Source organism: Nannospalax galili, unplaced genomic scaffold, assembly GCF_000622305.1.
Source record: "Nannospalax galili isolate Female #2095 unplaced genomic scaffold, S.galili_v1.0 scaffold158, whole genome shotgun sequence".
Classification (NCBI taxonomy): Eukaryota; Metazoa; Chordata; class Mammalia; order Rodentia; family Spalacidae; genus Nannospalax; species Nannospalax galili.
The window spans coordinates 1893224-1908368 of record NW_008345290.1 but is presented as its reverse complement, the minus strand read 5'-3'; the positions used below and the strand labels follow the sequence as shown (position 1 = coordinate 1908368).

The 15145-nt window shown below is 43.0% G+C and overlaps 1 protein-coding gene across 3 annotated transcripts in view; it reads left to right on the top strand.

Annotated features, from left to right (window-relative positions):
• The first annotated feature begins 6 nt into the window (after positions 1 to 6).
• The window catches only part of Rapgef5 (Rap guanine nucleotide exchange factor 5), a 257063-nt gene continuing 241924 nt past the window's right edge, over positions 7 to 15145 (top strand). For 2 of the 3 annotated variants that reach the window (XM_029567584.1, XM_029567583.1), the window contains exons 1-2: positions 7 to 245; positions 2020 to 2070. In XM_029567584.1, coding sequence (XP_029423444.1) covers positions 18 to 245; positions 2020 to 2070 — 279 coding nt within the window. In that variant the 5' untranslated portion in view covers positions 7 to 17. The remainder of the gene's footprint in view (positions 246 to 2019; positions 2071 to 15145) is intronic. The other variant, XM_008841456.3, reaches the window with a different exon arrangement.

Sequence of the window (15145 nt, the reverse complement as noted above, 5' to 3'; positions counted from 1 at the left end):
GCAGCCGCCGTCAGAGCATGAGGATGGCCGTGGGCTCGGTCAAGATGCAGCCACCGTGTGAGAGCCCGGCCCTGGCTTCGGCGGCCACCGGGACCCCTGCGGACGGCCCCCTGCGCCGCAGCCCGAGCGCCCGCGAGCCGGAGCGCGAGCCTCCCTCGTCGCTGCGGCCGCGACTGCGGGACCTGCCCGCGCTGCTGCGGAGCGGGCTCACGCTGCGGAGGAAGCGGAGCGCCGCGGGGGCCCGGGTGAGTGGTACTGAACGGCCCGGAGGGCACGTGGAGCCCGCGGCCACCTGGAAGTTGGGGAGGTGGCGGGAGGGGCTCTGTTCTGCTGGACTCGCAAAGAGGTGCCCAGGACCGCGGGGTTGCGGGGCGCCCTCGGGGAGCGACGGCTTCCCTTCCGCACAGATGCACCTGACCTGACCCAGGGGCACCCGGACCATCGCGGGAAGAAAGGCTGTTTGCTGCCCATGAGGGGAATCCGCAGGTGTCCGGCGACGAGCAGTCAGCAGCCCTGTGTCCCATAGCAAGTCCGGGGTTTGCAGGACGCCTGCGACGTGCGTGTTTGTTGTGGACCGCTCTGGCCACTCGGGGAGACCAGGCAGTTACAAGAAGGCTTGTAGCTGAGTTCTGGCTCCTGCAGCACTTGGTACTCCGGGACGCCCCCTTGAACAGGGGAATGCACGCCTCCGGGAATCTCAAATATTGACTTCCTGATGGTGTGTTCAGTTATGATTTCCTGGTAAAGGAACTTTCCTGGTGGTGGTCTAAGTGCATCTCCTGATCTGAGCAAGTCAGGCATGTTTTGTATGTTAAAAGAACGGGTACCGGCCTGCTCATTGTCTCCTGGGATCCTTAAGCCGCTCAGGAGGTCCTGGCAGGACTTCATGACATCCACAGACTCAGACATCCCGGCTCATCAGAGCTTGGGGGTCACCTTTGGTGTATCCTGTTCAATTTTAAAACAATTCTTTATCATTATGTAGTCTTTACTGAGACATGGCAACAATGTAGATGATTTTGGGCTGTAATTTAAGCCATGAAGTCTTAGTTGTCTGCCCTGAAAAGAGATTTTAGGAGACTTGTAGCTCTTGTAACGTGGCATGTGGTAACTTGAGGGTTGGGGAGACACTTGTTTTGGTGTAGCTTTCTACAGGTGGGAAGGATCTGAATTGATGGGGGTCTGCTTCTCTAGGCTGCAGTCCCACTTGCCTAAGCATTTTCTTGTGTAGGTCTGCCCCTGGGCCTTCTTGGAGGGATGATCTTATAATTCCCTGGTGCTATTAGATGGTCTTAAAGTCAGTCACCAGAGAGGTTTCAGAATTGGTCACAAGTAATCTTAATGTGTGGAATATAGGATTACTTACAAAGAAAGCCAGGAAATGTCTCCTCAAGATGTGGTGGCTAAATAAACGAAAGATCCAGAGTTACAGACTGCGAGAGTCTAGGGGAAAGTAGGTCAAATTGTGCTCTTATTATCCTTGACAGTTACTTTTTCATGGCACAGAATACTGAAGACATGAGGGCAATCAGTCAGTTTGTGACAAGAATTGCCCAAGTTTCTGCATAAATAGATCTGCCTTGTTCATCTGCATAAGAACTCCAGTTTCTTGCTTCCTGGGATGATGTGTGCCTTGCCAATGTACATTTTGTCCCTTATTTTCCAAATTATTCTGAATGTGGTTCCTTCAAATAACATATACTTTAACTTCTTTGATTCTGATATACTGTATTAGTTCTTTTGGGAGTTTAACTGAATGCCTCCCCCCTCCACTTTTAATTGGAAGACTATTGATCATCAAGTTGTTCTGTGTTGGAAATTCATAATTTTTAATAATTTCACCCTCCTGCTTTGGAACTACAGTTGTGATTTTGGAACTGTCATCAAAGGGATGGGAAGGAGTTTGAAAGAAGGCGTAAAACCAAATGAAATGATGTCTTCCTGTATTAGGCAGCTCAAGCCACTGCAACAAAATGCCCTTATACTTGGTGACCTGAAGATATGTTTGTTTTCACACAGTTCTGGAAGTTGGCATATCCAGGATCAGTGTTCAAGCTGGTCCTGTTCTGGGTAAGACTCAGTGCTTGCCTTGCTGGTGACTATTTTCTTGTTATGTGTTCCTAGGGCTTTTCTCCAGTCAAAGGAGAACAATTTTTCTTTTCCTCTTATGATGCCATTAATTCTCTCATGAGGGCCCCACCCTCACAACCTAATCTAATCCTAAATACCATCTAAGTCCCCATTTCCAAATACCATCACACTGAGGGACTGGGCTTCAACATAAGAATTTTGTGGAAGTCATAAACAATTCATAAGAGAAGGGATTTTAGATAAGAGACAAATAACAAACTATATCCCAGGCTGGTTGGCTGGGGATTAATGGGCATGGGAGATTGGTTGGGTGGTTCCCTTTTAGGATACTGGTGCTAATGTAAAGCTCTCATGGCTTAGAGCCTCTTGTGGACCTTGAGGTTTGTGTTCCATGGGCCATACCTCCAGATTGGAGCTGAGTGATCTCAACTAAAAGAAATTCACTGGGAAAGAAGCAGCTCAGTGTGTTGCAGTTAGTGAAGTGTTCCACTCACATTGACTGAGATCTGATTTAGGAATAAGTGTAGCTTTTGTCCCCACTGCCTTAGATTCTCACCAATCCAGACAATCTGACACCGACTCAGCTCTTTGTGGGCTGTGTTGCTCAACCCAGGTGCATTGCAGACTATCTCATACTGGGACAAATTAACCTGTCATTTGGTTAATACAGCAGAGCTCCTTGGTTCCGTGGTTCAGTCACGTCTAATAGTATTCAATTCACTGTGCATACTGATTTAAGACTTTGCACTTCTGGACAAGTAGGACAGAAACTAAGCTGCTTTTAGGAGGACCATAACTACCTCTTAAATATTATTGGCAAAGTAAGGCGTTTGCGATCCCACAACACTTCAATCATATTTTTAAAAAAGAGAATGGCATAGTAAACCCTCAGATTTCAGCAATTACCAACATTTTTACCAGTCTAGTTTCATTTATTTGTCCCTTCCCTTTTCTCGGGGGTGAGGTTGCTGGTATAATTTAAGTCTTAAGTCATCTCATAAAAGTTTCAGTTTACATCTCTGAAAAGGTAAGAACATTATAAAATGACAACAACACAGCAACAAAACCTCTCTCAGTCATGCTAGTGCTCATACCTGTAGTCCCAGCACTCAGAAGGCTGAACCAGGAGGATTGTCAGCCTGGACTGCAGAGTGAGCTCTTGAGTTCTTATCTCAAAACAAAACAAGCAAATCAAAAAATTTTTCATACCTAAGAATATTAGCATTCGTTAATATAATTCCCATGTTCAAATTTTCTCAAAGATACCTTTCTTGTTATGATTATTAGAATCAGGAGCTAAATGGTGCTCACATGTTGCTTTTGCATAGTAGGCTTTTAGATCTATTTTATTTTATAACAGACCCCACCGTTTTTTGTTTTTGTTTTTTCATAATATTGACAGAGTTGGATCATTTGTCCAGGACAGTGTCTTGCTTTCTTTGGGTGACTGCTAACTTGGCCTTCTGTTCTTGTATCTGGCAGTTTGCTTTGGAGTCTTGATTAAATTCAGGTTCAAAAGTACCTATCCCTTTTGGGTGGTACTGTGTAAAATCTGTCATAACATGAGACATAATGTCAGAATGTCTTTTTGAGAAATGAAGATTGATTAGTGGGGTCAGGTCATGTCACCTTACTTTTTATCTTTAACCTAATGATTTTATTTAGGCTTTTTCAGCCTTATTGATGGCTGAAGCTTATCCACTTCATTTGGGAGTACAGATGTGACAACAATCTAAATCCCTCATTTCCATGCATTTATTAATTGGAATACTGTCCATAAGGGTCTTTCTCTGATAAATTGTTTGGGTTTCCTGAAATTTAGGTTGCATAGGAAAGAAGGGAAAGTCTTATTTTTTTTCCCCATTTATCAATTTTCAGAGTAATGTTTTGATTCCCCCTGAACCTCCAGAGATAACTAGAGATTTCCTTTTTTAAAAGCATCATTGTGCTGGGTGTGGTGGCGCACGCCTTTAATCCCAGCACTTGGGAGGCAGAGGCAGGTGGATCTCCGTGAGAGACAGCGAGACCCTGTCTCAAAAAGACAAAAAATAATAAATAAATAAATAAATAAGTAAGTAAGTAAGTAAATAAATAAATAAATAAATAAATGTATCATTAAGAGCTAATGCATTTCTTTCAGTTCGTGGTAGCAAATACTCTTTTTGGCATTCAGTGTATCCCTGTTTCCTACGTACTTTTCACATGGTTTCAGTAGACTCAGAAATCTTTTAACTTTCTGGTTTATCTTGCCTCTTTTCTGTTTCACACATGAAGGCAGTCAGTTGTCCAAGGAGCACTGATTCTTTTTTACTAAAAATGATTCATTCCCCTACCTTTCGCTTCTTGAAGGGGCTACTTTGGTTTGCATCTTGGTCTTAACCTCCTACCTTAATTTTAAAATTAAAAAGAAAGTTTCTCATCAGGCTATTTCTTTTTTTATATTTTATTTATTACTTTTAAATTTTACATGTATGAGTGTATTGCCTACTTGTATGTTAGTGCACCCGTGTCATGCAAGGCCCACAGAGGTCAAAAGAGGGTGTTAGATCCTCTGGAAGTAGAGTTACAGGTGGTTGTTAGTTACCATGTGAATACTGGGAATTGAACCTGGGTCCTCTGCAAGAGCAGCTGGTGCTCTTAACCACAGAGCCATCTCTCTAGCCCTAATCAGGCTATTTCTAAGACTGGCCTGCCTATCCCACCCCGCCCCCCAAACTAATAAAACAGCTGCTGATAGCCATTCCATCTTTCTCTATATGCTGTCAGATGCTAAGAGTGACTTATTTTGGTCTTTGCTGCTGGGATATTTCCTGCTGTGCTGTTTTACTGTCTTCATCATCTTGAAATGTTTTATTTGCAGTAGGAAGATGATTCGATTGTACCAAATGAGCTCTTAACACAATCTACTAGTGAAGCTCAGCCTTCGACTTAGACCTCAGATATGTGACTATCCTTTATCGCATCACCCCTTCTCTCACCACTCTTCAAACGATGCAGTGGCCCTGTAACAGATGTTCTTCATAATAGAAATTAAGAAGGACTGCTGGTAGCCCTCAGAGTAAGGCATTTACTTTTTTTTTGGTCTGGAATTCACTTCTGTAGTCCAGACTAGCCATGAACTTGAAACAGTCTTCCTACTTCAACCTTCCAAGTGCCGAGATTACAGGTATGAGCCATCCCACTGGGCTGACACCCTCTTGAAGAGAAATGAAATGACCCTTCTCCTTTGTCCAAGTTGGAGCACTGGGGGTATGATGAAATATCTGCCTCTGCCAGAAACTTGTCTTTGCTGATTGAGAAATATACACATTATTCTGTGTTACACCAGCATGTCCACTTATACTTGTTTTAAATATGCACTTTATAGGCTGAGCATGTGATTTATACTTTGTACTTATATTGAAACCAATGGTTTACACACCATATACATGCTGACAAAAACTTCATTCAATTCATAGAACAAGCTTGCAAGTTAGATGTGGCCATGTGAATTGTATAGATGTAGAAACTGAAATACCAAGGTAGGTTGCCCAAGATCTCAAGAGTGTGTAGGCAGGAAAAGGGAGATTTGAGTCCATGCATCTCTGTCCTCAGAAGACAGTCTCTGCTCTGAGTTGACTGTCTCGTTCTCCTCCAGTGCTGAAAGGGCAAAGACTGTTTATTGTAAGCTGCTGCAGTCATGCAGGACCTGCCTGTAGTGCCTTGCCACTCTGAGAGCAGTCAATAAATTTGGTGACAAGGCCAGACTAACTTTTCTTTCATTTTAGCACACACAGACCATCATTGACCTGATTGGGTGTGGGTAGGGAGAAACATCATAGATACGGGTGAATGATGACTAATACTTGCCAAAATTAAAAATAGCAATCAGAGCCAGGAGTGATGGTACACACTTTTAATCTCAGCACTCAGGAGGCAGAGGCAAATGGATCTCTGTGAGATCAAGGCCAGCCTGGGATGATCTGCATAGTGAGTTCCAGGCCAACTGGGGTTACATTGTGAGACTATGTCTTAACCAGAAGCCTGGTACATTGACCAGCTTACTTCTTTACCTGCTCATGGTAGCCCAGGAGAAAATAAAATCATCAGTGGAGGTGCATGTCGTAGGCAAGATGAGTCAGAGCGGACAGGAGGAATATGTGATGAAATTATTGGATAGACATAACATCCCTTGCTGACAAATGACCAACTTGAACCTGGTGTTTCAAAACCCTGCTAACCATGACTACAGATTAAGTGTAGTTAATTCCCATTATTCAAGAGAGACTAACCAGTCTCCAAGACTTTCCATGTGTACCCAGGCAGTCCCATTGCAGATGCCCAAGTCCCTTTATATAAAATGGCACAGTACTTGAATATATCTCATGCGTATCTTTTCATATACTTCAAATAACCTTTAGGTTGTTTATAATCTCTAATAAGATGTTAATGCTATGTCAATAGTTCTTTTGTTTTATTGTTAATAGAAAATCATGACAAGGAGTATAAAAAAGACTGGGGGGGGGCTTTCCCCCTCCTGAATATTTTTGATTTTTAGTTGGTGAATTTGCAGATGCCAAACCCATGGATACAGAGGACCAATTATAAAACTCTGAAGTGACAACTGGATAAAGTGATTCACACCTAGAATCTCAGTGCTTGGGACACTGAGACAGGAAGGTTACTGAAAGTTTGAGGCCAGCTTCATCTATGTAGTTCTAGGCTAGCCTTGGCTAGAGTGAGACCGTAAAACATTAAAAACAAAAACCAACACCACAACAAAATCCTCTATAGCTCTCAACCCCAAAGTACTTATCTGGGAAGAAAGGAAACTAGATTGATTTATTCTATTTTAGTTTTAGCAAAGGAATTCAATAGTAAGTTAATAATTCATTTTCGCCCCCCCTCCTTCTCCCTCCCTCCCTCCCTCCCTCCTTCCCTCCCTCCCTCTTCTTCTGATTCCTACAATGGACTTTGGTTGTGGAAAGAGAATCTAACAGCAGCTTCAGAGTCTGGGCTTGCTTCTCATTTTCTCTCAGTGCTATCAGCCTGCCTCTGCCTCCTGAGTGCTGGTATTAAAGGCACGCACCTCCACGCCCAGCCTACTCTTTTTGTAGGGCTGTGCCCTGAGTTCCTAGAGCCTCTGGTTCTTCCTTGGCCAGAAGACATCACAGGCTAGGCTTTCTAAGAGCAGAGCCCATGTGGTTGAAGTGCTAGGTGTATTGGAGTTTAGCTTTTTCCTTCCCTGGCCAGATGCTTGTTGTAGGCAAATGGACTCTTATCAATATATTTATGGAAATCTAAGCACAAAAATGTTCCTTTTATATGCAATGTCAAATTGCATTTTTAAAAAGTGATACTCTGTGACATATAGTGGTTATTTTAGATGATGTCTAAGTCTTGGTAGCATAACAATATTTCACATTTTCCTAGTCTCTTAAATTGACTTGGCAGTAATTGGCAACTTGTGTAGCTAAAAATAGAAGGAAAGGTGGGAGCTAAGTCATTGGTGAAGGCTTGGAGTACTTGTGATTTATTTTTAAATTTATTTTTGACTTGATATTGCATAACAGCCCTTATTGTGAATACTGATAATTCCACAATGACATGAGATGTGAAAGCTATTTGTGAGACGTTAGATTTTGTGTGAATAATAAAAGTTAACGACTTGGCTTTGTGTGTGTGTGTGTGTGTGTGTGTGTGTGTGTGTGTGAGACCAATATTATTATGATAAATTGTTCATCAATGAGTGTGTAAGGGCCAAGTCCATAAGTGCTACTGTGGCCAGTGTTTATCAAATTGCAACCTCAGCAGCCTCCCCAAAGGAAGATGCATGTTCACTTATGAAGAAATTATGACCAGAGAGGTTAAGAACTTTCTTGTGACCACACAGTTAGGAACTAGAAGAGACAGAATGGAGCTTGTGACTGACTGACTCCAGAGTGGCCTTTCCCTAGTGCTACGTGGTTTAAGATTTGGGCATCGTAACAGGAGGCAATGCTGAAACAGTAGATGCCTGGAGCGTTTCTTGGTGCAGTGTCTTTCCAGTGACTTCAGTGCTGCATCCCAGAAGCCCCGTCCTAGCTTTATGTCATAGTCTCCCATTGCAGATTTGAAAAGCAAGCAAGTTCCTCTTCTGGCTTGTTTGAAAATGAGTTTCTTATCACCCAGAATTTTATGTTGATAGTAAGAAGCTTGAGACTTAATGAAACTTTATGGTGGGTGTAGGGCCTTGAATCTGTAGTCCCAGCTGCTGGCGAGGCTGAGGCAGGGGAATTGCTTGAGTCCAGGAGCTAGAGTCAGACGTAGCCTGACAATATGGCAAGACTCTTATCTCTTTAAAAATCAGGAAACAGAAAAAAGAAAACACAGATTAGGAAAGCAGAAGTATGTATATAAAGTCACTGAGCCTGTTCAAAATTCTGTAGACCAGGCTGGCCTTAAACTCACAGAGATCCATCTGCCTCTGCCTCCCAAGTGCTGGGATTAAAGGCGTACACCACCACGCCTGGCTAATGTTTTAATTTTTAAAAAAGATGTAGCTACATAGTTTGCAGAAATAACATAAATCACCACATTAAAACCAAATCCCTATTTGCAGAAGTGTGAAATATGTAAAGTAAAATTCTGTTATCATGCATATGAACATTGAACTACCGCTTTGGGTAATGATTTAAAGTACCAAGGGGGAATAAATAGAAATTTTCCTATAAAAACCAAGAATAGCTTTAATGTTGAAGGTGAAAAAATCAAATTCTAATGGGGGGTGGAGGGGGATAAAAACGTGTATGTGTATATGTATATGTGCTTGAATATTGTGTATATATGTTTTTATGTATGGGTATAAACATTACAGGCTTCCTTGTAGGTTTTTAAAACAAGAATTTAAGTAAAAGTTAAAAGATAAACTTCCTAAATAGTTTTTAAAACTGATCCACAACTATAAAAGTGACAGGAGATTTAGAGTTGTTCTTGTGTTCCTGTAATCGGTGTGGGAACATCGATAAGACTTTCCTCAAGTGACTCAGAATCCATGTGTTTGCCCTGCTCTGTTTGTAGGATTTGACGTCTGTAGAGAAAACATGTTTCAGGATTTCCAGTGAGGCAAACCAGATCCTTAGTCAAGTTAAAAGGTTCTAAAATCCCAGGATTTTTGTATCTTACCAGTAATCTTCCTGTACCTTTCCTAACTGGCCCAGCAACCTAAACTCTGACTCTATTGGTGGTTTTGCTACTCAGTTGAACTTGACCTTGTCAAATCATTTACCTGCAGCTATTATGAGGTGTACATGCAAGTACTTGTGATTGCCTAACACCCATGACTTCTGTGCTGATTGTAAATTTGTTTTACTCTCTTGTTACTATTGAAGGAAGCAAACAGCTTGTCTCTTCTGTCTTAGATGTTAACTTTAATGAATAAACACTGGAAATAGTTTGCTTATCACACTGTGCTTTAGATTCATGCATAGAAATGGAATTATGTACAGAAAATTAGAGAAAAGCTGTGTGATTGTGACTTTTTGAAACTAGAACTGTGATTCCTATTTCAATCCATTAAAATACAGTTTGGCTGTGATATAGTAGGGAACATTTTTCTGAGTTTGTCACTTAGTGGCTGTGTTACCTAGAGTAGGTAACATGACCTCTCTGTTTTTAGAGGCATACCCATATTCTGTTGTGGGAACCAATGATAGGAAGGGAATCCATTTTTATTTTTATTCCTTATCTGACTGAAGTTGAAGCAGTGATCTTTCTACATTGAGATACCTACTGCAGAGCCCTTTGGGCACATCTTAGACAAACGGAAAGATGAGTGTGTAATAGTCATCACCGCTTGTAAGGTTGTAAAAGGCACAGATAGGGCACTGGCAGAGCAAGCACCTGAACACGCATGGGGAATTTTACTCAGTCACGAACTAGTTATGTTGAAAAGAAGAACAAACATATCTCTGAATCTTTTTCTAGAAGATTAAATTGCTTTTTGTTCACACATGCTTAAGAGAGATGTCCAAAGAGGACAGAGTGGCAGCCCCTTTCTGTGTCTGGTGGGGTCTTCCAGGTGGCTTTCTCTTCTGTTTCTTTTGTGTGTGTGCTGTATGTATACAGTACGTGAGTGAGTGCATGCACCTGTGTGTACATGGAGGCTAGAGGAAGACATCAGGTGTCTTAATCTATTACTTTCCACCTTATTTCTCTGAGACAGGGTCTCTCATTGAACCTGGAGCTAGATGGATGGCCAGCAAGTCCCATGATCCTCCTGTCTCTGCATCCTACAGCTCTGGGATTACAGACTCTTGTAGCTAGACCTGGCTTTTCACGGAGGTGATGGGGTTTTGGACTCAGTCTTTATCTTTGTACTTAAGTGCTTCAACCCTGTCAACCAAATCCTTGGCTTTAGTATTCTCTTTTGGAGAAGATTCTTGTTGCTTTTTCTGAGCCTCAGCTCAGCATCAGTGTTCCCTTTCCTCTGTCATGTCAAGCTTTGCTTATTTCAGGCAGTACCAGTGGAAGCATTCACATGTCCCACTGTTCTCGGCACATAACCCCTTAAAGAAAAAAGCCTCGTAGCTGTATGCCAGTCCACCTTGATTTCTCAGTCTTCTTGCCTCTGCCTTCTGGGTGCTGGATCACAGGACCACCACACTTGCCTTTTAAATGAACACTTAGAAAGCAACCATCACCACCAGTAGTCAGGTGTTTGCTCTTGTGTGTATAGTACTTTCTGTTTATGGAGCTCTTTTCCATGAGTTCTTAGTTTATTCTGGAATCAGGTATTTCTTTTATAGACACAACAGTGGGTTTCTAAGCTGTTTTGTGTGCTATAGTTTATGTGAGCAGAGGTGGGACCCACTTGTTCTGTAGAGTGGTCGGTGAGTGTGAGCTGCTGCTTCTGTGATTGCTGTCAGTACCATTGCTGCCCAAAATTGCAATATTGAAAGTTTTCAGACTCAGTGCCTTTGAAAAGCTGAAAGGGATCTTAATGGTTATATTGGTAGAAATTATATAAGAAAGCTAAGGCTTTGAGTCAACAGCTGGTGGATAGGGCCCCAGAATGTGTATTTGTCAAGTTTGAGGTGACTTTGGTGCTTCTCATCCAGGGCCAGGCTCAGGAGCATTGTGGGTGGTTCATCTTGACTGTCAAGTTGTTTGGACTGGAAGCACTGAGGAAATTAGTAAAGGTATAAAGGTGTTTGCAGAGTGGATTAACCAATGGGAAGAAACTGCCTTGACTGTGGGCAGCACCATACAATGGACTGGCGGGTGGCAGGGTGTGTGTGTCAGTGACCCAGATGGAATGAAAAGGGAAGAAAAAGAAGGCTGTCTAGGCATTCTGTTTCTCTACTTCCTGGCTGTCATGATGTGAGCTGCTCTGCTCTACCACACCCTCCCCTGCATGATGGTCTGGAAGCTCTAAAGCCATGAGCCACAACAAATCTTTTCACTATTATTTTGGTCAGTTATTTTGTCACAGTGATAAAAAAAGTAACACAGCCGGACTACAAGACTTCAAAAGTCTGGTGACTTTCATCACGAAGTGGCTGAGGCCAGTAGTCCAATTGGTTTTTTGTTTACAACTCCGCACTCAGAGGCTGTACCAAGATGGCCATTATTGAATTAATATAATACTGAAGCACCCCTTTAATGGTGCCTCCAGAGTAGCTGGCAATTAAAAAAATAAGAACAGTGACAAACACAAAATTATAAAACCAACCAATGGAACATCCCATGATGAGCATTTGGATCATAAAGGATCTGTGGTGACTGTGATGGTCTTGCTCTGTCCATGCATGGACTCCATTCTTCTCCAGTCTAATGTGAGCCCTGGAGGTTGTGCTCTGTGGACTCTCCGTACCAGGCCTGCCTTGCCTCTGGCTTTGCTCTAGCTTCTGTCAGTGGAAGACCAGTGAGGGAGGGGTCTGTGTATTTCTTTCTTTCAGTCCTCCTTACCGTGGTGCTATAGCAACTGACCATCTGTAGCAGGCAGCTCCCACTGGGCCAACCCTCTCAATTGCTTTGATTCATTCCAGCCTCCAGGAGAGCTGTGTCTCTCCAGGCCCTTCAGCCTAGTCCCTGTGGGCAGCAGCATGTTCTGGCCTGAATCTGGCTCACATATCTTTGACAGGCTCTTTTTTGAGAGAACTTTGGGTTCCTCTGTGAACTTGGCTGTTGGGAAATGTAACATAGCCATGATTTGAATTTGCTTGTGAATGAATGGGCATTGGCCATGATAAAGGCAAGGAAGGGACTGATCCCTGAGGTTTGGAGGAGGATTGAGGGAAGACCTACCCTTAAAATAAAGTGATACTGAGCTTAAGCATGTAGGGTCATGAGAGGTCTGTGGACCTCTAAAATGTGACCTATGTGTATTCTTATGTCATTTCTGTGTGAGAGCTTACATCCTGGGGCTCAGGTTGGGAGACACTGTCCTGTGAAGGATGTTTGTGCTCTTTCCCACTGGCTTCTTGTTCTGCCCCTGCCTTTTTCCCAGACACCTCAGCACTATCTGCTGATGCACAGGAGCTCTAAAACCTTCATTGTAGGGCTTTGATCTTGCTGAATTTTGTCACAGTGTATTGAACATGTTCTGAAATGCCTGCCAAAACTACATTCACAAGGTAACAAGTGGTTGAATAGAATAATTACACCTTCAGTTCCTTTGCCCATGGGTTCTGGTGATAGGTGTGTCTTTGAGATGAAAAACATCTTTCAGGGTTTTGGCGCTCAGCCACATCATCTTCTCCACTAACCTCATCATGAGACAGGACCACAATTACCAATTCTATGTGTTTATCAGCTCTTTTATATTGAAATGTCATGCCAGGTTGAAACTACTTCCCAGATTTTAGAAATAATATTGAGAAAGCAAAGGCCAGATGCCAACATCTGAATATCTTGTCCTAATAAATGTAAGTTTTAAAGAGAAAATAAGTTCCCAGTCCCCAATTTTCTCTTGCATAATTTGCTGTTGTTTTTGTTTGTTTGAGACAAAGTCTCACTATATAGCCCAGGCTACTCTTCAACTCCTGATTCTCCTGCCTCAGCCTCTCTGGTGCTAGGATTGAATTATAGATGTGTGCTACCATGTAGACCCCTGTTGCTACAATATTGTTTCTTTTGTTTTTTTGAGTCAGGTCTTATGTAGTCCAGGCTGGCCCAGAATTCACAGTGTAGCTATGGCTGGCCTTAAACACCTGATTTCTTGCTTCTCCCTCCCAAGTGCTCGGATTATAGGCAAGCAGGACTGTACCTGGCTTATTGCTACAATTTTTAAAACAACAGTTTTCTATGAGGAATACCAACTCCAGAATATTTTTTCTTTTTCTGAGTTTCTGTGTTTTTATTTATATGTCAAAAAGGTGGATGTGTGAAGGAGTCTAAGGTAGGACTCATACAGTTGAAGCAAATCATGATAGATCACCTCGTTTTATTCAGTGCATCCAGCTTTAAATGTGTACGGCCCCTGTAGTTTGCTCTGTTTTCTCTTCTTCCCCATCACTTCTCCAGTGGAGCTTGGCTGCTGAGTGCCCAGAGATGACAAGCCATTGTTGGCACGGAAGAGAGGGGTCAGTCTCCTGGGATGGGGAAGGGGTTCCTTCTAGATAAAGTCTTCTGGGAAGTTGCCACCTCTGCTAATGCAGAGGGTCTAGTGGGAGAGGATGGGCTCCAATGCAAATAGCCATGTGGAAGAACTCATGTGCTCCTCGATCTGGCTGAGGGGCTTTGAGGGACTTGGAGGGGTTTCTTTTCCAGTCTCAAACCCTGGTAAAGAGAGTTCTTGCTAATCTGCCTTGTTTCCACCTGCAGCCTGGAGTGAGAAATCCCCCTTATTTCTCCACTTGGGAAAGGGGCCCTTTCTGTGGAGGCCCAGGATGGCTTTCTGGTTTTGCATCTCCTTTCCTGGTTTGGCACTGGGGAATCTCTGGTTAACTTTTCTCTGGTGTCAGAAGGTTCATCCCCTTGCTCATGTCCCTTGGATGAGCAACCATTCTGGGCTTGACTTCCTTGGCTTTGCGGTTCCCGTTCTCCATTTTCCTCCCCCGAGCCCCCCCCCCCAGAAGCCTCCCCCAGGAAGGCACCTCTTCTGAATCAGCTCTGCCGCTGTTTGCACTCATTGTTTCCCTGCACAGCACTGCTTGTTCTTCACCCTTGCATGGGCTGTCAGCTTGCCTGGCCCTGCCTAGGGCTGTCTGTCATCCAGGGGATAATGGTGGAGGCCCTTTTCAGGAATTGGGATGATTGAAGCCTGCCTTTCCATGTTAACATTATTGGAGAAGTCCCTACCCAACTCAGTATCTCCTTCAAAATGTTCAGACTTAAGTCCTTAAGGGAACAGTTGCAGTGGCTTGAGGAACCACTGTTTCTGGTATGTGCTAGGGAATGGGGATATAGACTGCTCATCAGCATTACATTTCAAGCCTTGTTCTTTCATACAGGGACTTTTCCCCTGGACACTGGATACATACAAGAAAGTTTTGCCCCAGTGAGAAGATTGTGAAATTTAAAACCAGTTTTTCTTCTTAATGACTATAGTAAACATGGAAGCTTCTATTTAAGCAGTTAGCTTTGGGACTAAAAGCCAGACATAAGACAAAGTGAAGTGGATTAGTTATTTTGTTAATTGTTTCTTTTATTCCAGGTGGCAGCCTGTGATGTGGCACCTGTCCCTCATCCAACACTGCCATCCAGTGCAGACATTTGCTTTGCCTCTCCTCATATCTTTTCTTCTTCCTAAAATTGTGCCTACAGATTGCTTTGTCCATTGGGGTAGGCCAGATTTTGCTGCAATAACAACAACAACAACAACAAAAAGCCACCAAATTTAACACATTTACTTCTTGCTTCCAACAGAGCATTTTGCATCTGGTTGCTCTTGCGGCTAGCTGTCCTCTATGTGCCAGCCTTGGCCTCTGTCTTCAGACATTTTCTTGTCTACATCTTACACAGAGACTGCAGTGTGTGAAAAAGAATAGAGAATTGCACATGACTTTACATGCTCTGCCCAAGTTAACTTTTTTTCACATTTCATCAGCAGAGCCATTTGCATGGTGGCACTCATTTAGGACACCTGAGAGTG